This window comes from Balaenoptera ricei, chromosome 2, assembly GCF_028023285.1.
Source record: "Balaenoptera ricei isolate mBalRic1 chromosome 2, mBalRic1.hap2, whole genome shotgun sequence".
NCBI lineage: Eukaryota > Metazoa > Chordata > Mammalia > Artiodactyla > Balaenopteridae > Balaenoptera > Balaenoptera ricei.
Genome location: NC_082640.1, coordinates 26,281,097 through 26,306,159, shown reverse-complemented (window position 1 = coordinate 26,306,159; position 25,063 = coordinate 26,281,097). Strand labels below are relative to the sequence as shown.

Genomic DNA, 25,063 nt, shown 5'->3' with positions numbered 1-25,063 from the left:
CATGCCGCGGAGCAGCTGGGCCCGTGAGCCACAATTACTGAGCCTGCGCGTCTGGAGCCTGTGCTCTGCAACAAGAGAGGCCGCCATAGTGAGAGGCCCGCGCACCGCGGTGAAGAGTGGCCCCCGCTTGCCGCAACTAGAGAAAGCCCTCGCACAGAAACGAAGACCCAACACAGCCAAAAAATATATATATATATAAAAGAATTAAATTTTTTTTTAACTTTTTATTTTACACTGGAGTATAGTTGATTAACAATGTTGTGATAGTTTCAGGTGTACAGCAAAGTGATTCAGTTATACATATACATGTATCTATTCTTTTTCAAATTCTAAAAGAATTAGAGTTCTTGGGAAAGTTTGTCAGACAATTAAAATTCTTAAAATAAAATAAATGTATAAATACAACCTAAAATATTTGAGCATTTATCTAAGATTGCAAAGGGCACCAAAAATTCAAACATATTCCCTTTAAAAGTGATTATTTAACTTTGCTAAACTTAGAAATAATAAGATTTACAAGCTGAACTTAAAAATTTAAGAAATTTTTAGGATTTTAATCTTAATTTTAGTAGTTTATTAATTTTTAAAAACAAAAGGAAACTTCTAAATGGTCTTTTCTGAGTTTTCTAAATGTCTTTTCACACATGTGCGCACGCCCACACACACACACACACACACACACACACATTCAGATGCCCTCTAGAACACTAAAAAAACAAAACATACGAACAGCAATTATTTAAGCATTTCACTAGCGCCCTCCAGTGTCTAAAGAGAGAAATAACACATGTACATAAAAACATTTTTTCTTAGTAAAAGCCTACTAAACGTTCAGACTACTATGTAGGATATTCACATGAAAAAATATATTTCATCAATGAGAATTTACTACAGTATTTTCAATATAGTGAGAAACCTCATAGTGTATCTCCACTCTCCCTATATTCCCAAGGGGCCACAGGCAACAGGTGACGTCTGATCTGGGTTTGAAGTCGGAATTACACCCCACGGTCACAGAGGGAAAGAGGAGAGAAAGTAGTGAGAAGGAGCAGAGGCAGAGGAGAGAGGAAAAAAAGAAAAAAAAAAAACATGCTGGGAAGGGGTGAGCCGTCTAGCTTGAACGGAATGTGTGTGAACACGGTGAAGAGTGTCTAAACATTACTTCCACCAAACTGCAGTCATTGGCCTCCGTGGTGACAGCAGTGTGAGTTGAAAATAAACAAAGTGGTACATTGTTGGAATGAAGCTCTTAAGGGCCACATCTCAGCGCAGTGATTTTGGTTCGTAAAAGCATCTACCAGGAAAGTGTTAAAGATGGAGCGGCAGTTCTCGGGTCCCGGGGGCACACACAAGAAGAAGGTGGTAGCATTGCACTTTGATAAATCTCACAACAAGAACCACAACGTTAGGCCTCCAGCCAAGGCTTTAGAGCCTGTTACCTTCAGTTGCCAGCCGGACCAAAAGCACTGACCACGTGGAGACCAAGAGAGCATAACTGGACGGCCCAGGCTGAAAGGTCAGCCCTGTAGATGAATGAGGCACCTGAAACCTACCTACAATCAGCCCGAGAGCAACACCTAAGCCCAAGCGAGCACCTTTGCAGTGTCTTATTTATCTTACTTCCCACTAGTAGACTAGTAGACTAAACATCATGGATCTTTAAAATCTAGCTAGTCGTTTTAATGCATTTATAGCTGTTTTGTCCATTTTAAATTATCACCTGTTTAATACCCAAAGTTAATTCCACGAAGTGGTTTTTGAACTTAAATCCTCAGATGACCCTCCCTCCAATTCCCAGCGCTTCTCATTTAGCAAGTCCATAATGAAGCTCAAGAATCTGCAATTTTTCTCAACGTCTTAAATGGCTCCCATGCAGGGTTCTGCTGGCCATGCTTCCAGAACACGTCCTCAAGGACAGAGGAGCTGAAAGAAATCACTTTCACCTTCTGACCTGCAGGACACACAGATTCAAACTTCTGAAAAACCCAAGAATATTCTTGTTGTTTGTTTATTTGTTTGTCTGTACAAAAAGCAAACTGAGACCTTAAGGCCTTGGAAGAAGGAAAAGATTCATATTGAAAATACTCATTATTTAATCAATGTACAAAATATATATATGGGGAAATAACATTAATAATCATCACATGCTATTTTCCACCTCAGGAACAGGAAAGGGAAAGCATTCACTTTAGGGTTTCACGGTCACTTGGTTGAAAAAGCAAAGAATAAAGCCAGGTTTCCATTCTGTCAAAAATAAAAAAGATGAGCCCCAGAAAGTCAAAGGACTCCAAATCTTTGAAGGTTCACAGGGAGCAGTGCTGAGTGACACTAACAGACAAGGAAATGTGGGCTCATTGTTAATATTGACCCATTTGATTGGAACTCGGGGTCTCACTTGACTTAATTTCCTTTTTCTGCTCATCAAGGGAACTCTAGCCTTTAAATGTAAAGCATGACACTTCAGCTTAGTATTCATTGTCACCAGTCAGATCTGCATCAGAAACTTCGCCCCACTTCCTCGTAATCCTTCTCCAAGACTGCCAAGTCTTCCCTGGCTTCTACAAACTCGCCTTCCTCCATGCCTTCCCTAATGTACCAGTGCAGAAACGCCTTCTTGGCGTACATGAGGTCGAACTTGTGTCCCAGGCGGGCCCAGGCCTCCACGACCGCTGTGCTGTTGCTCAGCGTACAGACAGCCCGCTGGACCTCGGCCAGGTCCCCTCCCGGCACTGCCCGGGGGGGATGACCATTGATGCCCACCTTGAATCCAGTTGGACACCAATCTACAAACTGGACAGAGTTACTTGTCTTCATGGCTGCAATTGCCGTGTTCACGTCCTTGGGGACCACATCCCCTCTGTAGAGCAGGCAGCAGGCCACGTACTTCCCCAGGCGAGAGTCACACTTGACCAGCTGGTTGGAGGACTCGAAGCAAGCAGCTGTGATGTCCGACACAGAGGGGTCCTCGTGGTGGGCGTTGTCCACAGAGATGATGGGAGCGAAGCTGGTCACGGGGAAGTGTATTCTAGGGTAAGGTACGAGATTGGTCTGGAATTCAATCAGGTCCACGTTCAGGGCCCCCTCAAACCGGAGGGAAGTGGTGATGGAAGATACTGCCTGACTCAGCAGCCTGTTGATGCTGGCATAAGAGGGGTGTTCAACGTCAAGTTTGCGATGGCATATGTCATAGATGGCCTCGTTGTCCACCAGGAAGGTACAGTCCGCATGCTCTATGGTGGCATGGGTGGTGAGGATGGTGTTGTAAGGCTCCACTATAGCCGTGGAGATCCGGGGGGCTGGGTAGACAGAGAACTCCAGTTTAGTCTTCATGCTGTAGTCTGTGGAGAGCTGCTCCATTAAGAGAGATGTAAATCCTGATCCAGTGCCTCCTCCAAAACTTCGGAAAATCAAAAATCCCTGAAGACCACTGCACTGTTCCGCCTGGGGAAAGTAAACGGGACATAAGAATTCAGCCAAATAAACCCAGAAGCAGTGGTAACCGTGGGACACAACTAGTACCCCAAAACAAACAGAAACTTTCAGAAAGAACTGGTTTACCATCATTAACTCAACACAAACATATTTACTTTGAAACATACTTGAGTAGTTACTTCTGGAGTGCGGGAAGTGCTTAGAGTTTTACTGTAAGCAAAGCATAAATATTCAACTGTCTTTTGCTACCCTTGATGAATTTATCTGTATGTGATCTAAAGTAAGGTCTTTATCAATAACAAAGAAAATGACAAGCAAAATATTGAAGTAATATAATCTCCCCCCCCCCACCAGTAGATGAAGTACCTTTCACTTTCATACCCAATCTACTGTGCTGGTGTAAAAGGTACTGTATTCCCTAATGATTATGCCAAACATCAAAATTTTTACTAGACAAAGGATTCTCCAGACACAGGTCCTTAGGGAAGAATTAACTGTCAGTAAAGAGTAACTAATCTCCAGGTAGGATGTGCCTCCTGTTAACTTTACAAATCTTAGTAACTATTGGAAAATGACAAGTTTTAGAGTTCTTTGGAAGTCTCTGATAAAAAGATAAGCCATGAGTCAGCAGAAGCAAGAGTAGATGGGGGCTAGTCATTAAAAAGAAGGAAATCCTGCTGTTTGTGACAACGTGGGTGGACCTTGTGGGCAATTAAGCAAAGTGAAATAAGTCAGACAGAGAAAGAAAAGTACTGCATCATCTCACTTACATGTGGAATCGAAAAAAGCCAAACTCATAGAAACAGAGAGTAGAATAGTAGTTGTGAGGAACTGGGGTCAGGGGGGAGATGCTGCTCAAAGGGTATATACTTCCAGTTATAAGATGATTAAGTTATTGGGATCTAATGTACAGCATGGTGACTGTAGTTAACAGCACTGTGTTGTAAACTTGAAAGCTGCTAAGAGAACAGATCTTAAATGTTGTCGTCTCCACACACACAAAAAGGTAATTATGTGAGGGATGGATGTATTAACTAACCTGATTGTGGTGATCATTTGGCAATATATTCCTGTGTCAAATCACCATGATGTACACCTTAACTTCACACAATGTTATAGGTCAATTATACCTCAATAAAACAGGGGGGGAAATAAAATAAAACATTTCCTCATAAATATAAAAAGAAAAACAAAATAGTCGATGGGGGCTGTACAGTAAGTGCAAAGGCTTCTTTCCCCTGCCTAGTAAGGAAGGTAGTCAGTGCCCACATCAGGACCAGCCGAGCTTTGAGCATGCGCAGGAGGCTCCCAGGGGAGTGGTTGGGTGGTGATGGAGGCGGAGGTAGAAAGTGCTGCTTGGGCAGGTCCCGCAGGACCACAGGCACACAGGCACTGCCTGTGGAAGGAGAGAGGAGCCACTTGCCAGCTTTCGGAGCCTCTCCAGCACCAGATCGAGGATCTCCGGCCCCACAGAGTAGCGACCACGGGCGTAGTTATTTGCAGCATCCTCCTTTCCGCTGACGAGCTGCTCCGGGTGGAAGAGTGAGCGGTACCTGCCTGCACGGATCTCGTCTGCCGAGAGGAAAGGAGGTCAGTGCAGTCCACTCCATCCCACCCCTAACTCTTGCACAGCCCTGTACCCTGACCCGCTTTCTCTCTGCTAATGTCCTATAAAGAAATAGATTTAAACTGCCCAACTGGCCTTTCTTAATCGAGGAAAAGGTATAATTATCCCCATATAAATTGAAAGCACGTTTTTCTGTCATACACCCTTTATTAGTTTCTCAGGACTACTGTAACAAAGTACAACAAACTTGGTGGCTTAAAACAAGGGAGATTTATTGCCTCATAGTTCAGGAGGCCATAAGTTCAATGTCCAGATATCGGCAGGGTTGGTTCCTTCTGGAGGCTCTGGTGGAGAAACTGCCGCGTGCCTCTCTCCCAGCTTCTGGTGACTGCATACAGTTCTTGGAGTTCTTTGCTGGCAGCTACATCACATCATCTCTGCCCCCATCACAATGCCCCCTTTCCCTGTCCGTGTGTTCTCTCTTCTCATAAGGTGTACTGAGGGGACCACCCTGCTCTTAGAAAATGAGTGCTTTTCCTCTTAGGCAGGAGTTTCTAGGTATCTGATGCCAAGGCCATTGGGGTAGATCTGCATAAATACATGTCATGAAGCCTATTTTATCATTATTACTTATAATTGTTATATGGGCCATATATCATCCATATATGCAACCAGATCATTGGACATAGGGCCTCCCTAATCCGATATGACCTCATCTTAACTATGCAAAGACCCCAGTTCCAAATAAACTCATATTCTGGGGTTCTAGGTGGATGCAGAGTTTTGGGGGAACAACATTCAACCCACCACACATGCGTGGCACTTTTGCATTTTAAGATAAAGAGCCAGCTGTGTGCTGGAAAAGCATACCAATCTAAATGATTAGTTATATGCTTCAAAAGAGGCTTTCACAAGAAAAATAGAGCTGGAGGAATCAGGTTCCTGGACTTCAGACTATACTACAAAGCTACAGTAATCAAGACAGTATGGTACTGGCACAAAAACAGAAATATAGATCAATGGAACAGGATAGAAAGCCCAGAGATAAACCCATGCACCTATGGTCACCTTATCTTTGATAAAGGAGGCAAGAATATACAGTGGAGAAAAGACAGCCTCTTCAATAAGTGGTGCTGGGATAACTGGACAGCTATACGTAAAAGAATGAAATTAGAACACTCCCTAACACCATACACAAAAATAAACTCAAAATGGATTAAAGACCTAAATGCAAGGCCAGACACTATAAAACTCTTAGAGGAAAACAGAGGCAGAACACTCTATGACATAAATCACAGCAAGATCCTTTTTGACCCACCTCCTAGAGAAATGGAAATAAAAACAAAAATAAACAAATGGGACCTAATGAAACTTAAAAGCTTTTGCACAGCAAAGGAAACCATAAACAAGACCGAAAGACAACCCTCAGAATGGGAGAAAATATTTGCAAATGAAGCAACTGACAAAGGATTAATCTCCACAATTTACAAGCAGCTCATGCAGCTCAATATCAGAAAAACAAACAACCCAATCCAAAAATGGGCAGAAGACCTAAATAGACATTTCTCCAAAGAAGATACACAGATTGCCAACAAACACATGAAAGGATGCTCAACATCACTAATCATTAGAGAAATGCAAATCAAAACTACAATGAAGTATCACCTCTCACCAGTCAGAATGGCCATCATCAAAAAATCTAGAAACAATAAATGCTGGAGAGGGTGTGGAGAAAAGGGAAGCCTCTTGCACTGTTGGTGGGAATGTAAATTGATACAGCCACTATGGAGAACGGTATGGAGGTTCCTTAAAAAACTAAAATAGAACTACCATACGACCCAGCAATCCCACTACTGGGCATATACCCTGAGAAAACCATAATTCAAAAAGAGTCATGTACCACAATGTTCATTGCAGCTCTATTTACAATAGCCAGGACATGGAAACAACCTAAGTGTGCATCAACAGATGAATGGATAAAGAGGATGTGGCACATATATACAATGGAATATTACTCAGCCATAAAAAGAAACGAAATTGAGTTATTTGTAGTGAGGTGGATGGACCTAGAGTCTGTCATACAGAGTGAAGTAAGTCAGAAAGAGAAAAACAAATACCGTATGCTAACACATATATACGGAATCTAAAAAAAAAACAAAAAACATGGTTCTGAAAAACCTAGGGGTGGGATAGGAATAAAGATGCAGATGTAGAGAATGGACTTGACATGGGGAGGGGGAAGGGTAACCTGGGATGAAGTGAGAGAGTGGCATGGACATATTTACACTACCAAATGTAAAATAGATAGCTAGTGGGAAGCAGCCACATAGCACAGGGAGATCAGCTCTGTGCTTTGTGACCACCTAGAGGGGTGGGATAGGGAGGGAGACGCAAGAGGGAGGAGATATGGGGATATATGTATATGTATAGCTGATTCACTTTGTTATAAAGCAGAAACTAACACACCATTGTAAAGCAATTATACTCCAATAAAGATGTTAAAAAAAAAAAGAGAGGCTTTCACAAAGAAGCATGCAAACTCAAATGCCCACACCACTCAGTGCAGTTAACACAAATGCCTAAAGCAGGGAAATAGCGTGAAGATGTCAGTAGTCTATACAACCAAGCACAACCCTTGCTGGTTTCATTCCCTTTTAAAACCCCGGGCAGCACAAGAAAACATCAAAACACAGCATGTCTGAGGCCCGGGTCACACTCTCCTATCTTACAATTATCCAAACAGCGTGATTCCTGAAGATTGATGCAGCAGCATTTGAGGGCTAGGGAGGCTCTGGGAATGTTGCCCTGGTTACAGCGGGTGGGATACGCATTGCATAGCAGTTCAGAGCATGTGCCCAAGAATCAATTTCCTGGGTGCATGGCTGGCCTTCCTCACTTAGCTATAGAGCAGTTACTTAGTGTCTCTAAGCCCCAGTTATATCCTCTCACAAATGAGGATGATAGCAAGACCTACCCCAGTGAGTTATCATGAGGATTAAAGACCACAGAGCATGATGCATGGCCCATATAACAATTATAAATAATAATGATAAAATTGGCTTCATGTCATGTATTTATGCAGATGTACCCCAATGGCCTTGGCATCAGATACCTAGAAGCTCCTGCCTAAGAGGAAAAGCACTCATTTTCTAAGAGCAAGGTGGTCCCCTCAGTACACCTTGCTCTCCTGTATATGACCATGTACATGACCACAATTTGGTACACCCCTAAATGTTTAAATTTAATAAAACTGAGTTGAAATTACTTTTAACTAACATATGCACACCAAAAAACAACCACCAAAGTTGGGATGTTTTAAAGATATATTTACAAACAAGTGGGCATATAATTCCAGGTAGACTATTTGCTTCTCACCTGAAGCAATAAGGCTGAGTTCAGCTTAAGTAGAGAATCTATGGAAGCCTGCTTCTTCAAGACAATGTCCAATTGAGTTCTTGAGGGTGGTTAGTTCCATAAATTCTTTCAGTAAAATCCACTTTCAGGGAGATCAGTGATATAGCACCACCATTCACAAGTACACAAACTTCTGCCATGTTTCCACCCTGCTCAGAGATCATGTACCTGGCCCAGCATCCCTAACCAGCATCCACAGGGACTTTGGTGGTTTTTAAACATGATTATTATTTGATGGTTCCTTGGCTTCCTTACCTCCATTCCAGGTTAAGCCTTCTAGGACTCCCCTATATCAATGTCCTCCTCATTTTCAAGCTGAAACAACACTCACGGGTGTCTGGATGTGTCTTTGCTCATGGTTTCCATTCTCTCTCACCCGTGAACTATTAAAATCCTCCTGCCCAGTCTTCCAGACTCAGAGGAACTATCACTTGGTCCATAAGGTCTTTTCTGATCTTTTCCATAGAGGTAAAGCTCAGGCCTCACTTCCTTCAGTTCCCTACACACCACCTCCTCAGTAAAGCTTTCCTTGATGTTCCTTTTGAAAAACAGCCCCCTCAGCCCACATGCAATATTCCCTTCCCCTATGGCCCTGCTTTGTGTTTCCCCATGCTCCGATTGCCACCAGACACACTATTTGGCTTTTATAGGTCTGCACCCCACTAGAATGTAAGCTCCAGGAAGACTGATACTATATATCTCTCCAATGTCAAGAGAGTGTCTAGCCATATGAGGCACTTTTATTTGTTGAATAAAACAAGGAAAATCAGTGCCTCCTCTCTAAACCCTGGAGCTTATGGTGCTTTGTTTGGACCAGCTCAAGATCCTCAAAATTGCCCTCCCTCCAGGCTGAGTTCTAGAGGACTGGGGAATTTCTTCTGGTCTTTGCCTGCCGACTGTCTCTCCTCCAGCTTGCTTAGCTTCTGATCCTGGGTCCTCCTATTTGCCTAGGTCTTTGGATTAGCACAAGTTAAAATATCTGCTACAATATTCATAATGCTGGGATGTGGCCTCTCACATTGCTCCTTCAGCTACATTTACCAAGGTCCTCTGGGGACGTATTCTACCCTGCCCAGCATCATGGCACACCAGACTCCAGCTAAAGCTCACAGTTGCAAACTCCCATTTGTTTGAAACAAAAATTCAGATATTCTCTTAGGGCACTTATAACTCAAGTCAGAATATGACGTGATTGCCTCTCTCAGGTTCCATACTAGTCTTGCCTGTTCTTGAAGCCATCAGTAGCTCCTTATTTTTAATTCTTTCACAACATTTAGCGGAGTGATACTGAATCAGTATACATCTTGGCCTTGACATTTCTTAACTTCCACCTATTAATTTAAAATAACCTTTCTATCATTTCCCTCACATTGACATCAACGTACTTTCTCCATCAGTTTGTTACTTGATTCTGACTTCGTTCTGATGAGGAAATGAACTCCAATCCAGATTGTATTTTCCAAAGATGACTGTAATGATATTTCCTATCTCACTTGTGCTTCTAGAACCTCACTATTTCTGCATCAAGAGGTGAGGTCTATATCCCTTCCCAGGATGGATCTTTGTAACCGCTTCAACCCATGGAGGACAGCTGAAGTGACACAATGTGACTTCTGAGGCCAGGTTATAAAAATGCCATGGACTTCTGCCTTGTTCTCGTGGAATGCTTGTTCTTGGAAGCCAGCTGCCATGCCACGAGGACGCCCGAGCAGCCCACAGAGACCCCACAGCCCTGGCTTAGCTCTCAGCCAACAGCCAGCCCCAAATCGCCAGCCAAGCGAGTGAGCCACTTTCAAAGTGAATCTTCCAGTTCCCACTTGAGTCTTCCTTCCTGACACCATATGGACAAGAGAGGGGCTGTCCTCTGAGCCCTGTCCAAACTGCAGATTCATGGACAAAGTAATGGTCGTTGGTGTTTTAAACTGCTAAGTTTGGAGGCAATTTATTACACAGCAGAAAATAATTGATACAGAGTACCAAACCCAAACCCACCCTCCTCTGTAGTTTTCTCTAAAGTCAGCAAGACCCTTTCTCTCCCCAGCATTTCGCCAGCTCCATTTCAAGTGTTTTTGCACGAGATACTACAACATCTGCTGTTAATAATCATAAGTAATCATTTTATAATCATTAATCATCATTTCCCCACAATTAGAAGAGTTATTTAGCTCCTTCCTTCTTTGGAATCATGTTCAACTATTCTATTCTCTAAAAGCAGGTAATGCAAATTTCAGATTCTTTGTCAGAAGCTTCTAGCAACTGGCTTTCAAACCCAGGAAAAGATTTAGTGTTCTGTTACAGTAGATTGTGTGGAGAAACTAACAAGGTTTTCATTCTTTTCATCACACAGAAAAAGGAGCCTAAGCTAGTCTTCCCTTTGGGTTTGTTTGTCATTCTGATCACCCTAAGTGTCCACTGAGAGATGCTCTAAATTTGGAAAAGGGCCATATGATCCCGTTCAGATAGATTCATATAATCTGATGATCCCACCCACTGATACTTGCTTGTTTGGGTTGTGGATCCGGTTAAGTACACTAGAACGTAAAATGTACATTACCTACAACAGTTGGCTCCAGGTCCATGAAGAGTGCTCTGGGCACATGCTTCCCAGCTCTGGTCTCACAAAAGAAGGAATCGAAAGATGCACCCATAGGCTCCGTTTTGGCACGTGCCTGCGGATCCTGCCTGCCGTCGAGAACAACGCCATTTGGCTGGATTCCGTGTTCCAGGCAGTAGAGCTCCCAACAGGCATCCCCAATCTGGACGCCAGCTTGGCCAATGTGGACAGACAGGCACTCCCTCTGAAATGAGCCATAGTATTTAAATTACAGCTGTGCACCTTCCTAACATGATAACACGAGCTACATCACTCAGCATGTCCGCTCAGGGCTGAGAGAAAGCAGGCTAGCGTATGCCAGCAAGAGAACTTTGTGATAAAGCTAATGAAAACTGTCTCATGGAAACCAAAAACCAAGGTACAGGTAAGCTTCAGGAACAATTAAACCAAGGACTCCAGTTCAAACAACATAAATTAAGCACCTATTGTGTAATGGGCTAAGAATGAGTTAAGACATATCATATATGAATAAAATCAAGCTTTCTCACCCAGACAAAAAATTAGTTACTGGAAAGGAATAAAACCAAAATCAATGTACAGCCTGATATATGTTAAAACCCACTGCAGTAAATCTCATATCTTGAGATTTTACATTTACTGTTCATATGTGCTCTAAATAAGGAAGGATGTTCTAAGCTTAAAAGTAGTGCAAAATTTACCAAGGAAATATGCTATAGATTTAATAACCCCAAAATGTAAAAACTCCATACTATAATAAACAAAAATACTGATGTATATAAAAAAGGATTTATGTATAGCCCTTCATATATGAGCTATACATAAGGCAATTTTATATACATCAATTAAAAAATACTTGAGACATCTATTAGATAAATAGGCAAATGACATAAATGAATTACAAAAGAAAGAAATGATCTAAAATGCAAAGATTTAGGCACAATGGCATTCACGGTATCATTATTTATAAGAGTAAAAACCAAGAACCAATCTACTTAACCATTTACCTATTGTTGGGCATTTAAAGGAAAGTACATCGATACAATGGCATGCTATGCAAACTTTCAATAGTTACCAAAAAATTGCATGACATGGGAAATGCTTATGTTAAAATGTTACGTGAAAGCGTACAAGTTATATAATTGTATATAAAGTATGATGTCAAATACATTTAAAAATAAGCTTACTCAGCCATAAAAAAGAATGAAGTAATGCCATTTGCAGCAACATAGATGGGCCTAGAGATTATCACACTAAGTAAGTCAGAGAAGGACAAATATCATATGATATCACTTATATGTGGAATCTAAAAAAATGATACAAACGAACTTCTTTACAAAACAGAAACAGACCCACAGACATAAAAAACAAACTTATGGTTACCAAAGGAGAAGAGGGGAGAAATAAATTAGGAGTTTGGGTTTAACAGATACAAACTACTACATATAAAATAGATAAACAACAAGGTCCTACTGTATGACACAGGGAACTCTATTCAACATCCTGTAATAAACCATAATAGAAAATAATATGAAAAAGAATATATATGTGTATAACTGAATCACTTTGCTGTACACAAGAAACTAACTCAACTTTGTAAATCAACTATACATCAATAAAAATAAACAAATAAAATAGAAGTAAAAATAAGCACAGAAAAAAGTCTTTAAAATGCATCAAAATACTAACTCTAGTTACAACTGGGTAGAATTTTTTTTCCTGTTTAAACTTACCTATTTTCTTCACCCTCATTAGCCTCCCCTCTCCTCTCCCACTTTTAAATTACCATTCTTTTTTTTTTTTAAGGCAAACAACTTTTTTTTTGTAATTTAAATATCTACTCATCTAAGAGAGGGGAGAAAAAGTTAAATCCTAAAAATCTAAAGGGACAGCAATTGCTGGCTTTAATATCGTTGTGTTTTGATTGCCAATGGTCATGGAACAAGTCTGTGCAGAGGGTCTTACAGAGTGAGAAGTCTGTCTACTGCATCATCAGGACCCTTCAGGCTGTCTGCCTGATATGCTGATAGGCAACCCCGCCCTCCTCTGTCTGTCCGTGGCTGCACTTTCCCAAGGTCTGAGATTCAACCACAAAAAGACCACCGATTGGAGGAGGGGAGGGAGGTCGCTGTGGCCAGTCGCAACCCTGCCATCTGACCCGGACTCTGCTCACTCTTCTTGTGCTCAGCCGCACAAACCCTGTACTTTGTCTCCTTGAGTCACAGGGCATAACAACACAGCGCTCTGTGCTTTATGAGGAATTCGAGTTCATTACCTGAGGAGAACTTCCCTCTGATTTCTTTTGTATGCAACCATGTCTCTCATGACAAAGGCAGTGAACTCAATTCACAAAGCACTTCACTTAGTACCAACCAATTTTTCCAACCTCTATCTGGCACAGAAAAATCAAAGCAACATATTCCATCATCAACAGCCTTCTAACACCTGAGTCTGCAAAGCACAGCTTCATTCCTCTCTCCTCCCAAAGGACTTAAGATGATCTCAGTACATTAGCTACTGTAATCAGAACAAAACTTACCCCAATTCCTAGATTTAGGTACAAACTTAAAAGTGGCGGGGGGGGGGGCGGGAGGAAGGGGCGGTGAATTCGTTGTTTCTGCGTCATTAAAACCACTTGCGTGTAGATTTCTCTCACAACATCCTTCCACGGCTGTTTCCCACCCAGTCCACAGGGCATGCACACAGGGTACTTGCTCTTAATATTTACAGTAAAAATAATCACCAACATGAAAAGCAATTGCTGCTCCTCATGGGGACTGTTCTCCCAAGTGATATAGACATAGGAGGGAAACTGAGCTTTTTGAACTTGGCAGGAATACTTGGCCCAAGAAGGACCAATCTTGCCCATCCTGGTTTGAGAAGCAGCTGAATTTATCTCATAACTGTGTCCCGGGGACAAAAGGCTATCTCCACCTTATTCTTAGCCTTTTCCTCCTTTCCAAACTATCTGTTAAAATATTAGTCACACTATATTAAAAAAAAAGACTGTAAAATGCCCACTGAATATCAGTAGTGATGTCACAGCACATTAATAAATGCTGCTTTAAAGCTTACTGGGAATTACTAGGACAGCACAATTTTTTAATTACCTTTTTATTTTGAGATAAATATGAATTGTAGATTCATGTGTGGTTATAAGAAATAATGCAGAAAGAGCTCATGGATCCCTTACCTGTTTTCCCGCAGTGGAAATATCTTGCAAGATCACACCCAGAATATCAAAACTGATACAGTCAAGACACAGCATTTCCATTACTGCAAGTATCCCTGATGTAGGAAGGCATAATTTTTAAGAGCAAAATATAAAATAAACATCCTTAAAATGTTGGAGAGAGAGTCCAATGGGGTGAGAAGATCAAAGATGAAAAAGCAATTTGAATGCTTGCTTCCGTTTAAGAATTAAAAATTCTAAGACTAAAAATTACTGTGACTGGAACATAAGAGATAACACTATTGGTGGGAACATAAATTGGTGCAGCCACTGTGGAAAACAGTATGACGGTTTCTCAAAAAACTAAAAAGAGAACTACCATATGACACAGCAATTCCACTCCTGGGTATATATTTGAGAAAAACAAAAACACTAATTCAAAAAGACACATGAACCCCAGTGTTAATAATAGCATTATTTACAATTGCCAAGACATGGAAGCCACCTGAGTATCCATCAACAGATGAATGGATAAATAAGTCGTATATATATATATATATACACACACACACACATACATACACACACACACACAATGGAATATTACTCAGCCATTAAAACAGAACAAATTTTTGCCGTTTGCAGCAACATGGATGGACTTGGAAAATTGAAATAAGTCAGACAGAGACAGACAAACATGTATGATATCACTTATATGTGGAATCTAAAAAATACAAGAAACTAGTGAATATAACAAAAAGAAGCAGACTCATAGATATAGAGAAAAACTAGTGCTTAGCGGAGGGGAGAGTGAAGGGGGGAGGGCAATTTAGGGGTAGGGGACTAAATGGTACAAACTATCAGGTATAGAATAAGTGACAAGGATACATTGTACAACATGGGGAATAGAGCCAATATTTTATAGTAATTACAAATGGAGTATGACCTTTGAAAATTGTGAATCACTATATAGCACACCTGTAACATATAATATTGTACAGCGACTCTATGTCAATTAAAAAAAAAAAAAAGGAACCAAGAGAGTGAAAGGAAAGTGAATCATAAGAGGTGGTCCCCAAACAGAATTATTGTAAGTAACTGTATTAATTATTGTCCCCAAAGAACTAGACTCAAGAGAGGACAACATAGAGGTCCCTGCCCTTCACCCAACCTCACATTTATGAGCTCAGCAATGGTGACCTGGGTCTGAAGTCCCCAGAAACTCTGAAAGCATAACTAAAAACGAAGCCACTGATTTCTACAGAAAAACCAGCACACTCGGTCTAAAGCAAAAACTAAAGTAAGGAGAGGATCTTGCCTCAGTGCTTCCGTTAAAGGCAGTGAACCACTACAAATCAACAAAGCTTGTCCTAAAAGCAGCAGAATTATAGGTGAATAGATGAGATTCAGAGCAGATTCAAAGCTGATCCAAACACAGATATTTAAAAAAACAAATGCCTCTTTAAAAATTTCTTCTCTTGTGTTAGGAATCTATGAAGAATTGTTTGGTGGGGGAAAAGAGAGACACACATGATGAAAAAAAGTTGCTACAACTGCTGACAGCAACATAGAAGCCACTTACCATGCTGATCTGCAGGTGCCCCGCTGCCCAGTGGTACTGACAGGAGGAGCCACCCAGGTGAGCTTTATCAAAGGGCAGGAAGTGACTCCACCTGAGGGCTGAGACGCTTAAAGCAGCACAGCCTCTTTTCAGTTTTTCAATTCTCTGGTGTCAGAGGAGCTGTGATGGGCCTGCCTGAACACCCTGTGATAAAGTCTGTGCACAACTACCGATGAATTCTCTAAATCTTATCCAAATCTGCTTGCGACGTATACCTAGGTTGAAAATAACAAATGTCTTTAAGAAAGAATCCTCCTCTTGTATTAAGAATGTATGAAAACCAGCATATGTATCGCTTGATAAGCAGTTTTACAAAAACAGAGTTTGATTTATCTAGATAATATAAGGGAATGGATTTTAGAATGCTTGATTTACGTATTAATTTATATCCATATACTAGTTGTTGAATATGTGTAATATCAACCTGCATAGTGATCGGTGTCATTGCAAACTGCTGAAGATTTTGGAAATAATCTTTGAGGAAATCCCCCCCTAAGAATAGTTGTAAATCTATGGTTGTAAATCTATGGTTAAAGAAATTTGGGTAACATTTAGGTCCAATTAAGATAACAGGAGGGACTTCCCTGGTGGTCCAGCGGTTAAGACTCCGTGCTTCTGATGCAGGGGAGCGGGTTTGATCCCTGGTCAGACAACTAGACCCCGCATGCTGCAACTAAAGATCCCATATGCCACAACGAAGATCCCGAGCACAGCAACTAAGACCCGGCGCAGCCAAATAAGTAAATAAATATATTTTTTTAATTAAAAAAAAAAAGATAACAGGAATATCTTCTTAGGAAGCGAAATCTAGAGTCTGATTTCAGATAGATAGATAGATCGATCGATCGATCGATAGATAGGGACTGAAATTTTATCAGTTTTCTCAAACTCTGTCCTGAAGAATATGTTAAACAGTTTCCTCAAACCCTGTCCTGTTAATACGTTAATATGTCAGGGAACATTTGTCATGTATTCAGCGCTATCCTAGGCAGGGTAAGACATTGCATTTGGGGGCAGGGACATTCAGACACTAGAACGTTGACCTCTTGTAGGATCAAGACAGTTCACCAGACTTTTCATGTCTTGAATAGCCAACCTTCAGAATAATCCACTGTCCTTTGCTCTGTTTCTATGGTACCCAGCAATTTTCTGATTAAAATTTGTCTTCTATTCACTGCTTTCCTAGTGTATAGGCCAGGGCCTCTTATAATAGGAATTCAGTAAATACAATACTTGTGAGTAATTGAACAAAATAGTAAGTTCACAAGTGTCTGAAAATTGGAAAGGGATGTTCTGACTAAAACAACAGTATTCTAGTCACTGATAAGAAATCCCTCCCCACTGAGAATCCCCACATCCACATTCTGGATTACCTATCACTGTGGGAATTGATTATCACAAGTTCCCAAAAGACTGATCATCTCCTTTTATACCATCGAAGAGCTGAGGACAGATTCTAACTTCGGATGATCTCAACTAAGTACTAGGTTGAAAGGATGAAATTGTTCTTTCTGTGAGTAAAAAGGTCAAATATCAGCAATTTCATATGGTACAATCTAAATCCTTACATCCTATGAAGCTCTGTCTGGTGGAGACCAACTCCCTAGATGACATTTCTGTACTGTTTTACTCTAACTGCTACAAAGCAATACTTTCTTCCTTAATTTTTGGGGAGAGATAGAATAGAAGTGATTCTTAGCCATGGGCATCTTGCTCTCTAACTTCTTACCCTTTTTAAAGCTAAAACTTTTTTCAATATTTGTAATAACCTATAAGGGAAAAGAATCTGAAAAGTAATGTATATGTAATATATATTATATATATATATATAAAACTGAATCACTGTGCTGTATACCTGAAACTAACACGATATTGTAAATCTATATTTCAATTAAAAAAAAAACTATAACTTTTTTTCCTTGTGTCATAACTGTAGTGCAAGTTCAGTACCTCATGATTTAAAAAAATTATAAAACACAGGAAAGTTTAAAAAAGAAATTTAATACCCAAAATCTGACCACCTAGAGAAATTTTAATACATTGATTTCATCTTTTTCCTCTGTTAAATCTCTGTAATTCATAACTGAATATACCTCTACATTCCATGTTTTTCTTTTAAGATTACAATACACTATTCTATTACACACTTCATAGTTAACTTTTATTGGCTGAAATATTCTTTCCAGTGGATCAACCATAATTAATCATTTTCCTATTATTATTTATTTAGATCGTCTTTGTTTTATCTGATATTATAAACAACAATGCCATTAATATCTTCATGTTTTAGGGGAAACAAAACTTTACTTCTACCCTCTTAGGGTATCCAGTTGGGCATGAGAGTTAAAATGACAGAATTTGAATTAACAGGAGAAAAGCAAACAGATTTTTACATGTACAGAGGAGCCTCCATAGGAAAATAAAGACCCAAAGAAGGAGCAAAACCTTAGTGCTTATGTACGAGGTTGGACAATGAGAGGGAATTGTGGAAGAGTAAGTAAAATACACGGGGAGACCAAAGGAAGATAAGAGTTATTTAAACAAGTTCTGTTTGTACAGAATTCTCTGTCCCTGACTCCCCCCATCCTCCTGATATGGGGAGGGCCGCTATCACAGGGGAGATTTATCTCCTGCTTTCATGAAGAAAGGGGGAGGTCAGAAGGCCCTTCTTGCACCTGGTGTTCTTCAAGTGCCTGCAGCTAAAAATAATCCTCCTGCCAAAGCGGCATGTTTGGGGGTGGCATATATTGCCACCCTTCAATGTATATACAATTTTATTTCTTAGGATGGATTCCCAGAAAGGGAATCAGAGTGTGAAAGGGGAGGTGATTTTTAAAGCCTCTGACATAAAGAAAGCAGTATCTTAAACCAAAGAATGTGCTATTTAACAATTTTCTTTTTTATTTGAGAAGGTCCTTTACTTGCTGTAGTGCCTTCTTATAATTAGAGGATGAAGGCACTTGGACTCTCTTCTGCTCTGGAGACAGGAGGTCTCATAATCAGATTTACTGGTTTCCTAGAGACAGCCCTGAGAACACATTTTTCCAATACCTTTGGTGACCCGGGATTTATCTCACATGAATAATTCAGCGTGTGCAAACCTCATTTTACTTTCAACCTCTCCCCACATGCTAAGAAAGATCTAAAATGCTTCCAATTTGCCTTGGCTTGTGATGAAAGTCCTAATGAACTGTGAACTACTAATCGGGCCTTGGAGATTTAGGAATGGAGTCAGAACTAAATCCCAGGTCACCCGTTTTCAACAGGGAGACCGCCTCGACTACCCTCCCCTTCTAGTTTCTATAAAGTTAAGCGCCTGGAGGTAGGAGGAGAGGGGCGGGACTCCACGTTTCCTAGCAACCGCGCACCGTCCCCTGATTGGCTGGTCGCCGCGCAGCCGCCATTTTCAAACCCCGGAAGATGGCGATGGCTGAGGCGGCGGTGGCGGCGCCCTCCTGACAGGAACCCTTCTCCGGGCCGAAGCGGCCGGGCGCCGTGCGGCTCCCAGCGGGCCTCCCGGGTACCCGGCCACCGCGCCGCCCCCTCCACGCCATGGAGCCCGAGCTGGCGGCCCAGGAGCAGAGCCGGCCGCGGAGGCGAAGCCGCCGGGCCTCGGGACTCAGCGCGGGCGGCGCCGCAGAGCCTTCGGCCGACACCCCCGGGCCGGGGCCAGACGGCAGGTGAGCGCTGGGGGCGGTGGCGCCTGGGGACCCCTGGCGTCGGGTCCGAGGCTGGGGCGGGGGTGGGAGGAGGGGAGGGGCAGGGGAGGGCCGGGCTGCCTACTCTCCTCCCCCTTCTCCCCCTCCCTCTTCTCCCCCCTCCCCCTTCTCCCCCCCTTTTTCCTTCTTCTCCCCCTTCTTTTCCTTCCTCCTCCTCTTCACCCTCCTCTCACCTCCTACCCCTCTTCTATCATCCTCTCCCTATCACCCTCCCCCTCGTCCTTTATTTCCTCTTCCCACGCCTCTCCTTACTACCTCTCCCCTTCCCCCTCCCCCACCTCCCTCAGGGGGCCTTGGAGATCCTCTGCACATCCGGCAGGTTTCGGGCTGGAATTGGGAAGGTTCCTAAATGCCCACGGGGAACTGCTGGGTCGGGGGACAGAAATCGTCCCTCGAGCCAGAGGACTTCTACCAGACGCCAAACTTTTAGCCTAAAAACGAGCATTAATATGAAAAGTTTTGCTGAGGTCAGAGTCCCTCCTTTGGAGCCCTGGCCAAGTCGGTGCTCAGCGCAGCTCACGGCCCCAGCCTCCTGGGTAAAGAGAGCGAAGAGGATGGTCGCCGACTTTTTAGCTGTTGACCCATTTCACATTCTGTCCCGTGTGTCTGCAAAGGAAGGACACTAGCCGAGGGTTTCAGAGGCTGTCTGCAAGAGGAGAGGGTGAAAAAGTGCTAAAGGCGTGGCTTTCCCCTCACGGTTTTGCAGAGGGTGGGTTCCAGTGACTGGCAGTTGGACCTTACATCCCTGAAGTTGTGTCCTCATCCATCAAATGGGATTATAAGAGTACCCACTTCCTGTAAGTTGTGAAATTCAGTGAGGTCATGTGTGTAACCCTGTACACAGAGAGCTCTCAACAAATGTTAACTGTTATTTGTCGATTTTTATAATTCCACATCTGCTCCATCTTTTCAGAAGCACTGTGGTCCACTTCACATTATTACTTGAGATAACCTGCAGTTCCTTACATAATTTACATTCCAGTCATGCCTGGATGTGCCAATCCCTTTTTTTTTAAATTTATTTAATTTATTTTTGGCTGCGTTGGGTCTTGGTTGCTGCGTGTAGGCTTTCTCTAGTTGCAGCAAGCAGGGGTTACTCTTCATTGAGGTGCACGGACCTCTCACTGCGGTGGCTTCTCTTCTTGCAGAGCATGGGCCCTAGAGCGCGTAGGCTTCATTAGTTGCGGTGCGTGGGCTCAGTAGTTGTGGTTCAGAGGCTCTAGAGCGCAGGCTCAGTAGTTGTGGCTCACAGGCTTAGTTGCTCTGCAGCATGTGGGATCTTCCCGGATCAGGGATCGAACCTGTGTCCCCTGCACTGGCAGGCAGATTCCTAACCACTGCGCCACCAGGGAGGTCCGCCAATCCCTTTTTGAGAGAAAGGAAAACACCTTACTTTCATGGACAAGGCATTTATAAACTCATTGTAAGTTATCATGCAGAGAGAACAGTATCTTTTTCATTAGAGATTGATTTTTATTTTGAAGTTTACGATAACCCTTGCCTGAAACTTTTATACTGATTACAGCCTATATTTAAGAGGAAGTGAAAGAGCAGAGAGAGAGATGTCATCATCTCTGAGACTGAGAAATAGGAGAATCGGGAAAGCCTAGTTAAGGGAAAATGAACATAGAATTTCAAAAACATCAAGTGGGGCAGTGTTAAATTCACTGCACCTGCCTAGTGCCAGGCATTGTTGTAGATACTGGGAATTCTGGTGAACAGATGAAGTCCCTGCTCTCCTGAAGCTTAAAGTCTGCTTGGGGAGGAAGGACAATAATGGAATAAATAATAAAATATCAGGTGGTCATGCTGTGAAGAGGCATACTAAGGGGGATAGAGATAAGGAGAGGGTCATGTTGCTGTTTTTAAAAGATCACAAGGAAAAGCCTCTCTGATGATAGCGATGATGTTTAAACAGAGATCTGAAGAAATTAAGGAACAAAGCCATGTGAATATTTGGGGAGAAAGGCAGTAAGTGCAAGTAGAATCCTATATGGTATGTTCAAGGACTGCAGAGAAGCCAGGGTCGGGCTTCCCTGGTGGCGCAGTGGTTGAGAACCTGCCTGCCAATGCAGGGGACGCGGGTTTGAGCCCTGGTCTGGGAAGATCCCACATGCTGCGGAGCAACTAGGCCCGTGAGCCACAATAACTGAGCCTGCGCGTCTGGAGCCTGTGCTCCGCAACAAGAGAGGCCGCGACAGTGAGAGGCCCACGCACCATGATGAGGAGTGGCCCCCACTTGCCGCAATTAGAGAAAGCCCTCGCATAGAAACGAAGACCCAACACAGCCATAAATAAATAAATTAAATTAAATTAAATTAAATAATAAAAAAAAAAGAAGCCAGGGTCACTAGAGTGGAGTGAAACAAAGGGCAGAAAGGTAGACGATGAGGTCGGAGAGATGGCTGGGGCCAGATCGGGTAGTATATGGTTGACCGCCAAAAGGACTTTAAATTTGAATCCATGGTTGGGAAGCAGTAGGAAATTATGTGATCTGTCTTTTAAAAGGATCGCTTTGTTATGTGGCAAGGATAGAATCCGGGAGACCAACTAAGAGGCTATTGCAGTTGAGACATCCGAGTGGTAGACGTGGTGGAAAATATTCATATTTGGGATGTATTTTTAAAGTAGAGCTGACGGGATTTGCAGGTGGATTAAATGTGGAGTTAAGAGAAATAGAGGAATGAAGAATGATTCCAAGGTTTTTGGTCTGAGCACCAGAAGAATGGGTTTCCATGTTCCTACAAAGGAAAGACTTGGGGAGAAGTTTGCCTTGGGATATGTTATAAGACTCCTATTAAGGAGTTCATCACACCAGTTTCTTTTTTTCCTTCTTCTTTTCTCTTTTTCTGCTTTTTTCTCTTTTTTTAAAAAAAATGTTTTATTGAAGTATAACAGTCGAATGAAAGAGGGCATGAATCATAAGTGTTTTGCTCAGTGAAATTTCATAAAGTGAGTGCATCTGTGTAACCAGGTATAAATTGGGGGGTTGTCAGCAAGCAGACTTGAAATCACAGCATTGCAAAGTCATCTAGATAGTGAGTCTGAATAAAGAAGAGATTGGGGGGGCTTCCCTCGTGGCATAGTGGTTAAGAATCCACCTGCCAATGCAGGGGACACGGGTTCGAGCCCTGGTCCGGGAAGATCCCACATGCCACGGAGCAACTAAGCCCGTGCGCCACATTACTAAGCCTGCGCTCTAGAGCCCGCGTGCCACAACTACTGAAGCCCGTGCGCCTAGAGCCCGTGCTCTGCAACAAGAGAAGCCACCGCAATGAGAAGCCCACGCACTGCAAGGAAGAGTAGCCCCTGCTCGCCGCAACTAGAGAAAGCCCGCGCGCAGCAACAAAGACCCAACGTGGCCAAAAATAAATAAATTAATAAATAAATTTATTTTTTAAAAATTAAGAGATTGGGGACTTAACCCTGAGTCACTCCCCACATTTAAAGGTCGGGGTAATGAGGATGCTCAGAGGAGCAGCTGGTGAGGTAAGAAAGAGCCAAGTGAGCTCAGGATCCAGGACGCCAAATGAAAGAAAGGATTGTGAGAAAGGACATGGCAAACTATGTCAAATGTGACTTATAAGGAAGGACTGGAAAGATTAGTTAGATAAGGAATGAAAAGACCATTAAATCTGGTAATGAGAAGAGCATATTGACCTCAGATAGTTTCCATGAAACAGTTAAAATATTGAATTTAGAATGTTTGTAGTGGGTTGAGAAGAGAATGAGGTGTGATTTGTTCCGGAAATATGTGAGTGTTAGACACTAGGAGTATGGAGATGGAAAATACTGTCCTTACTCTGGAAGAACTTATAATGGTATAGGGAAGAAAGTTAATAATTATAATAGTGTATGACAGCAGTTACTATAGCTGTATATATATGACGCAAATAAAAGGAGAACTTACCCTGACTGGAGAGGACAGGAAATGATTCCCTGTAGTAATCCCTGAGTCTTGGAGGACCAGTTTAGAGCATAGGTGTAAATGGGTGACATCGTATGGGGAAGGATGTTAAATGTTAAAAGGCCCTTAAGCAAATGAACATGATGAGTTCTAGGTATCATAACTAGTTCACTGTGGCTTGACACTAGTTGTGTAGGAGAGAGGACTCAGACCCAGAGGAGGTAGTGATGAGAGATTATACTGAAGAAGTAAGAGTCACATCATGAAGGGACCTTGTATGCCATGACAGTAAATCTTAGAAAAACTATTCCCTAAAAAGTGCTCATATACATAAAATTTCAGATTTGTGGACCCTTGCAGCCCAACTATGGATACCAAGTTAAAAACCCCCAAGTGAAGATGATGAATTGGTGGGAACTCTATCTGCAGTAGCCTAGATGAATGTTTGAATCTGATGGCTGGCAATGAGATTGGAGAACTTGAAACGCTAAGTGTGGGTTCCACTTTCAAGAACTCTCGCTGCAACTGGAGAGCAGGAAAGAATAATGGAGGCAACGCAAGCTTGTGGGATAGAATCTTAAGAAGGGGTAAACTTGATATGGGGTGGGGGTGGCGGGGAATAAGCAAGTACAGGGAGAGGTTGAAGAGACAAGAGAGAAGAGATGATGAAACCAGCATCATCAGTGACCAGCAAGGCAGAAGAGGATGGAATCCAAATTAAGGGTAGAGAATCTAGCCTGGCTAAGAGCTAGGTAAGTTTGGGGGATGGGGTATGTTGTAAGCAGGAATTTGAGGGCTTTCCCACCAGGGTTCTATTTTTTGTGTGAGGTTGGAAATGGTGTCAGCTGAGAAAAGGGTGGTCAAAGGCAGCATGAGGAGAGTAATGAAGTTAGAAGAACCTTGGAGGGAAAGGATGTAAGATCATCTACAAGAGCATGTGAAGTGTGACAAGATAGTGTCAGTTAATAGTGGGGCAAGACACAACTGTTTAAGCATAACATCAGATCCAGAAATCATAAGGAAAAAGATTGATGTATATGACAATGTAAATATTAAAACTTTTTCTAGACAAACTCACTATACACTAATTTGAAAGACAAAAAACATAACAGGAAAAGGAAAGTATCACCTTTTTTAAAAACAGTGTTCACATACTATAGTTTCACCCATTTGAGGTGTATAGATTCATAGACGTGTGCAACCATCACCAGGCAATTTTAGAACATTTTCTTCACCTCAGAATGAAAACCCATCCCCTTTAGTTATTCATCCCCCTCCCCAACACTCCTTTCTTGCTTTACCCCAACCTCTAATCTACTTTCTGTCTCTATGAATTTTCCTCTTCTGGACATTTCACATGAATAGAATCATGTGGCCAATTTTAGTGAGCCATCCTTTGCCCATTTTTAAAATTGGGTTATTTATATTTTTTATTATTAAGATATAAGAACTCTTTATTCTGGATACAAGTCCCTTATCAGATACATTGTTTGCAGGTAGATATGTTCTCCTATTCTGTGGGTTGTCTTTTTTTTTTTTTAATTGAAGTATAGTTGATTTACAAGTTGTGTTAGTTTCTAGTGTACAGCAAAGTGATTCAGTTATACATATATACATATATATTCTTTTTCAGATTCTTTTCCATTATTGTTTATTGCA

At 42.0% G+C, this 25,063-nt stretch overlaps 2 protein-coding genes across 2 annotated transcripts in view; one reads left to right on the top strand and one right to left on the bottom strand.

Annotated features, from left to right (window-relative positions):
- Window positions 1–2,496: 2,496 nt before the first annotated feature.
- On the bottom strand, window positions 2,497–19,332 carry TUBAL3 (tubulin alpha like 3). Its single transcript, XM_059915175.1, has 4 exons — window positions 19,147–19,332; window positions 10,968–11,211; window positions 4,856–5,004; window positions 2,497–3,441 (listed from the first exon to the last, which is right to left on the bottom strand). Exons 1-4 carry the CDS (start codon window positions 19,330–19,332, stop codon window positions 2,497–2,499), a joined length of 1,524 nt encoding a protein of 507 aa, XP_059771158.1.
- The window catches only part of NET1 (neuroepithelial cell transforming 1), a 53,116-nt gene continuing 47,255 nt past the window's right edge, over window positions 19,203–25,063 (top strand). The window contains exon 1 of the mRNA XM_059912221.1: window positions 19,203–19,458. Coding sequence (XP_059768204.1) covers window positions 19,331–19,458 — 128 coding nt within the window. The 5' untranslated portion in view covers window positions 19,203–19,330. The remainder of the gene's footprint in view (window positions 19,459–25,063) is intronic.

Excerpts from the sequence above, each read along its gene's own strand:
- TUBAL3 (XM_059915175.1), bottom strand. The coding sequence starts at position 19,332 with ATGGCGTGGAGGGGGCGGCGCGGTGGCCGGGTACCCGGGAGGCCCGCT. Across the intron at positions 11,212-19,146 it reads GACCAGCCAATCAGGGGACG|AGGGAGTGCCTGTCTGTCCA; the intron begins GTGCGCGGTTGC and ends GGCTCATTTCAG. Across the intron at positions 5,005-10,967 it reads CCTGGAGCCAACTGTTGTAG|ACGAGATCCGTGCAGGCAGG; the intron begins GTAATGTACATT and ends TCCTCTCGGCAG.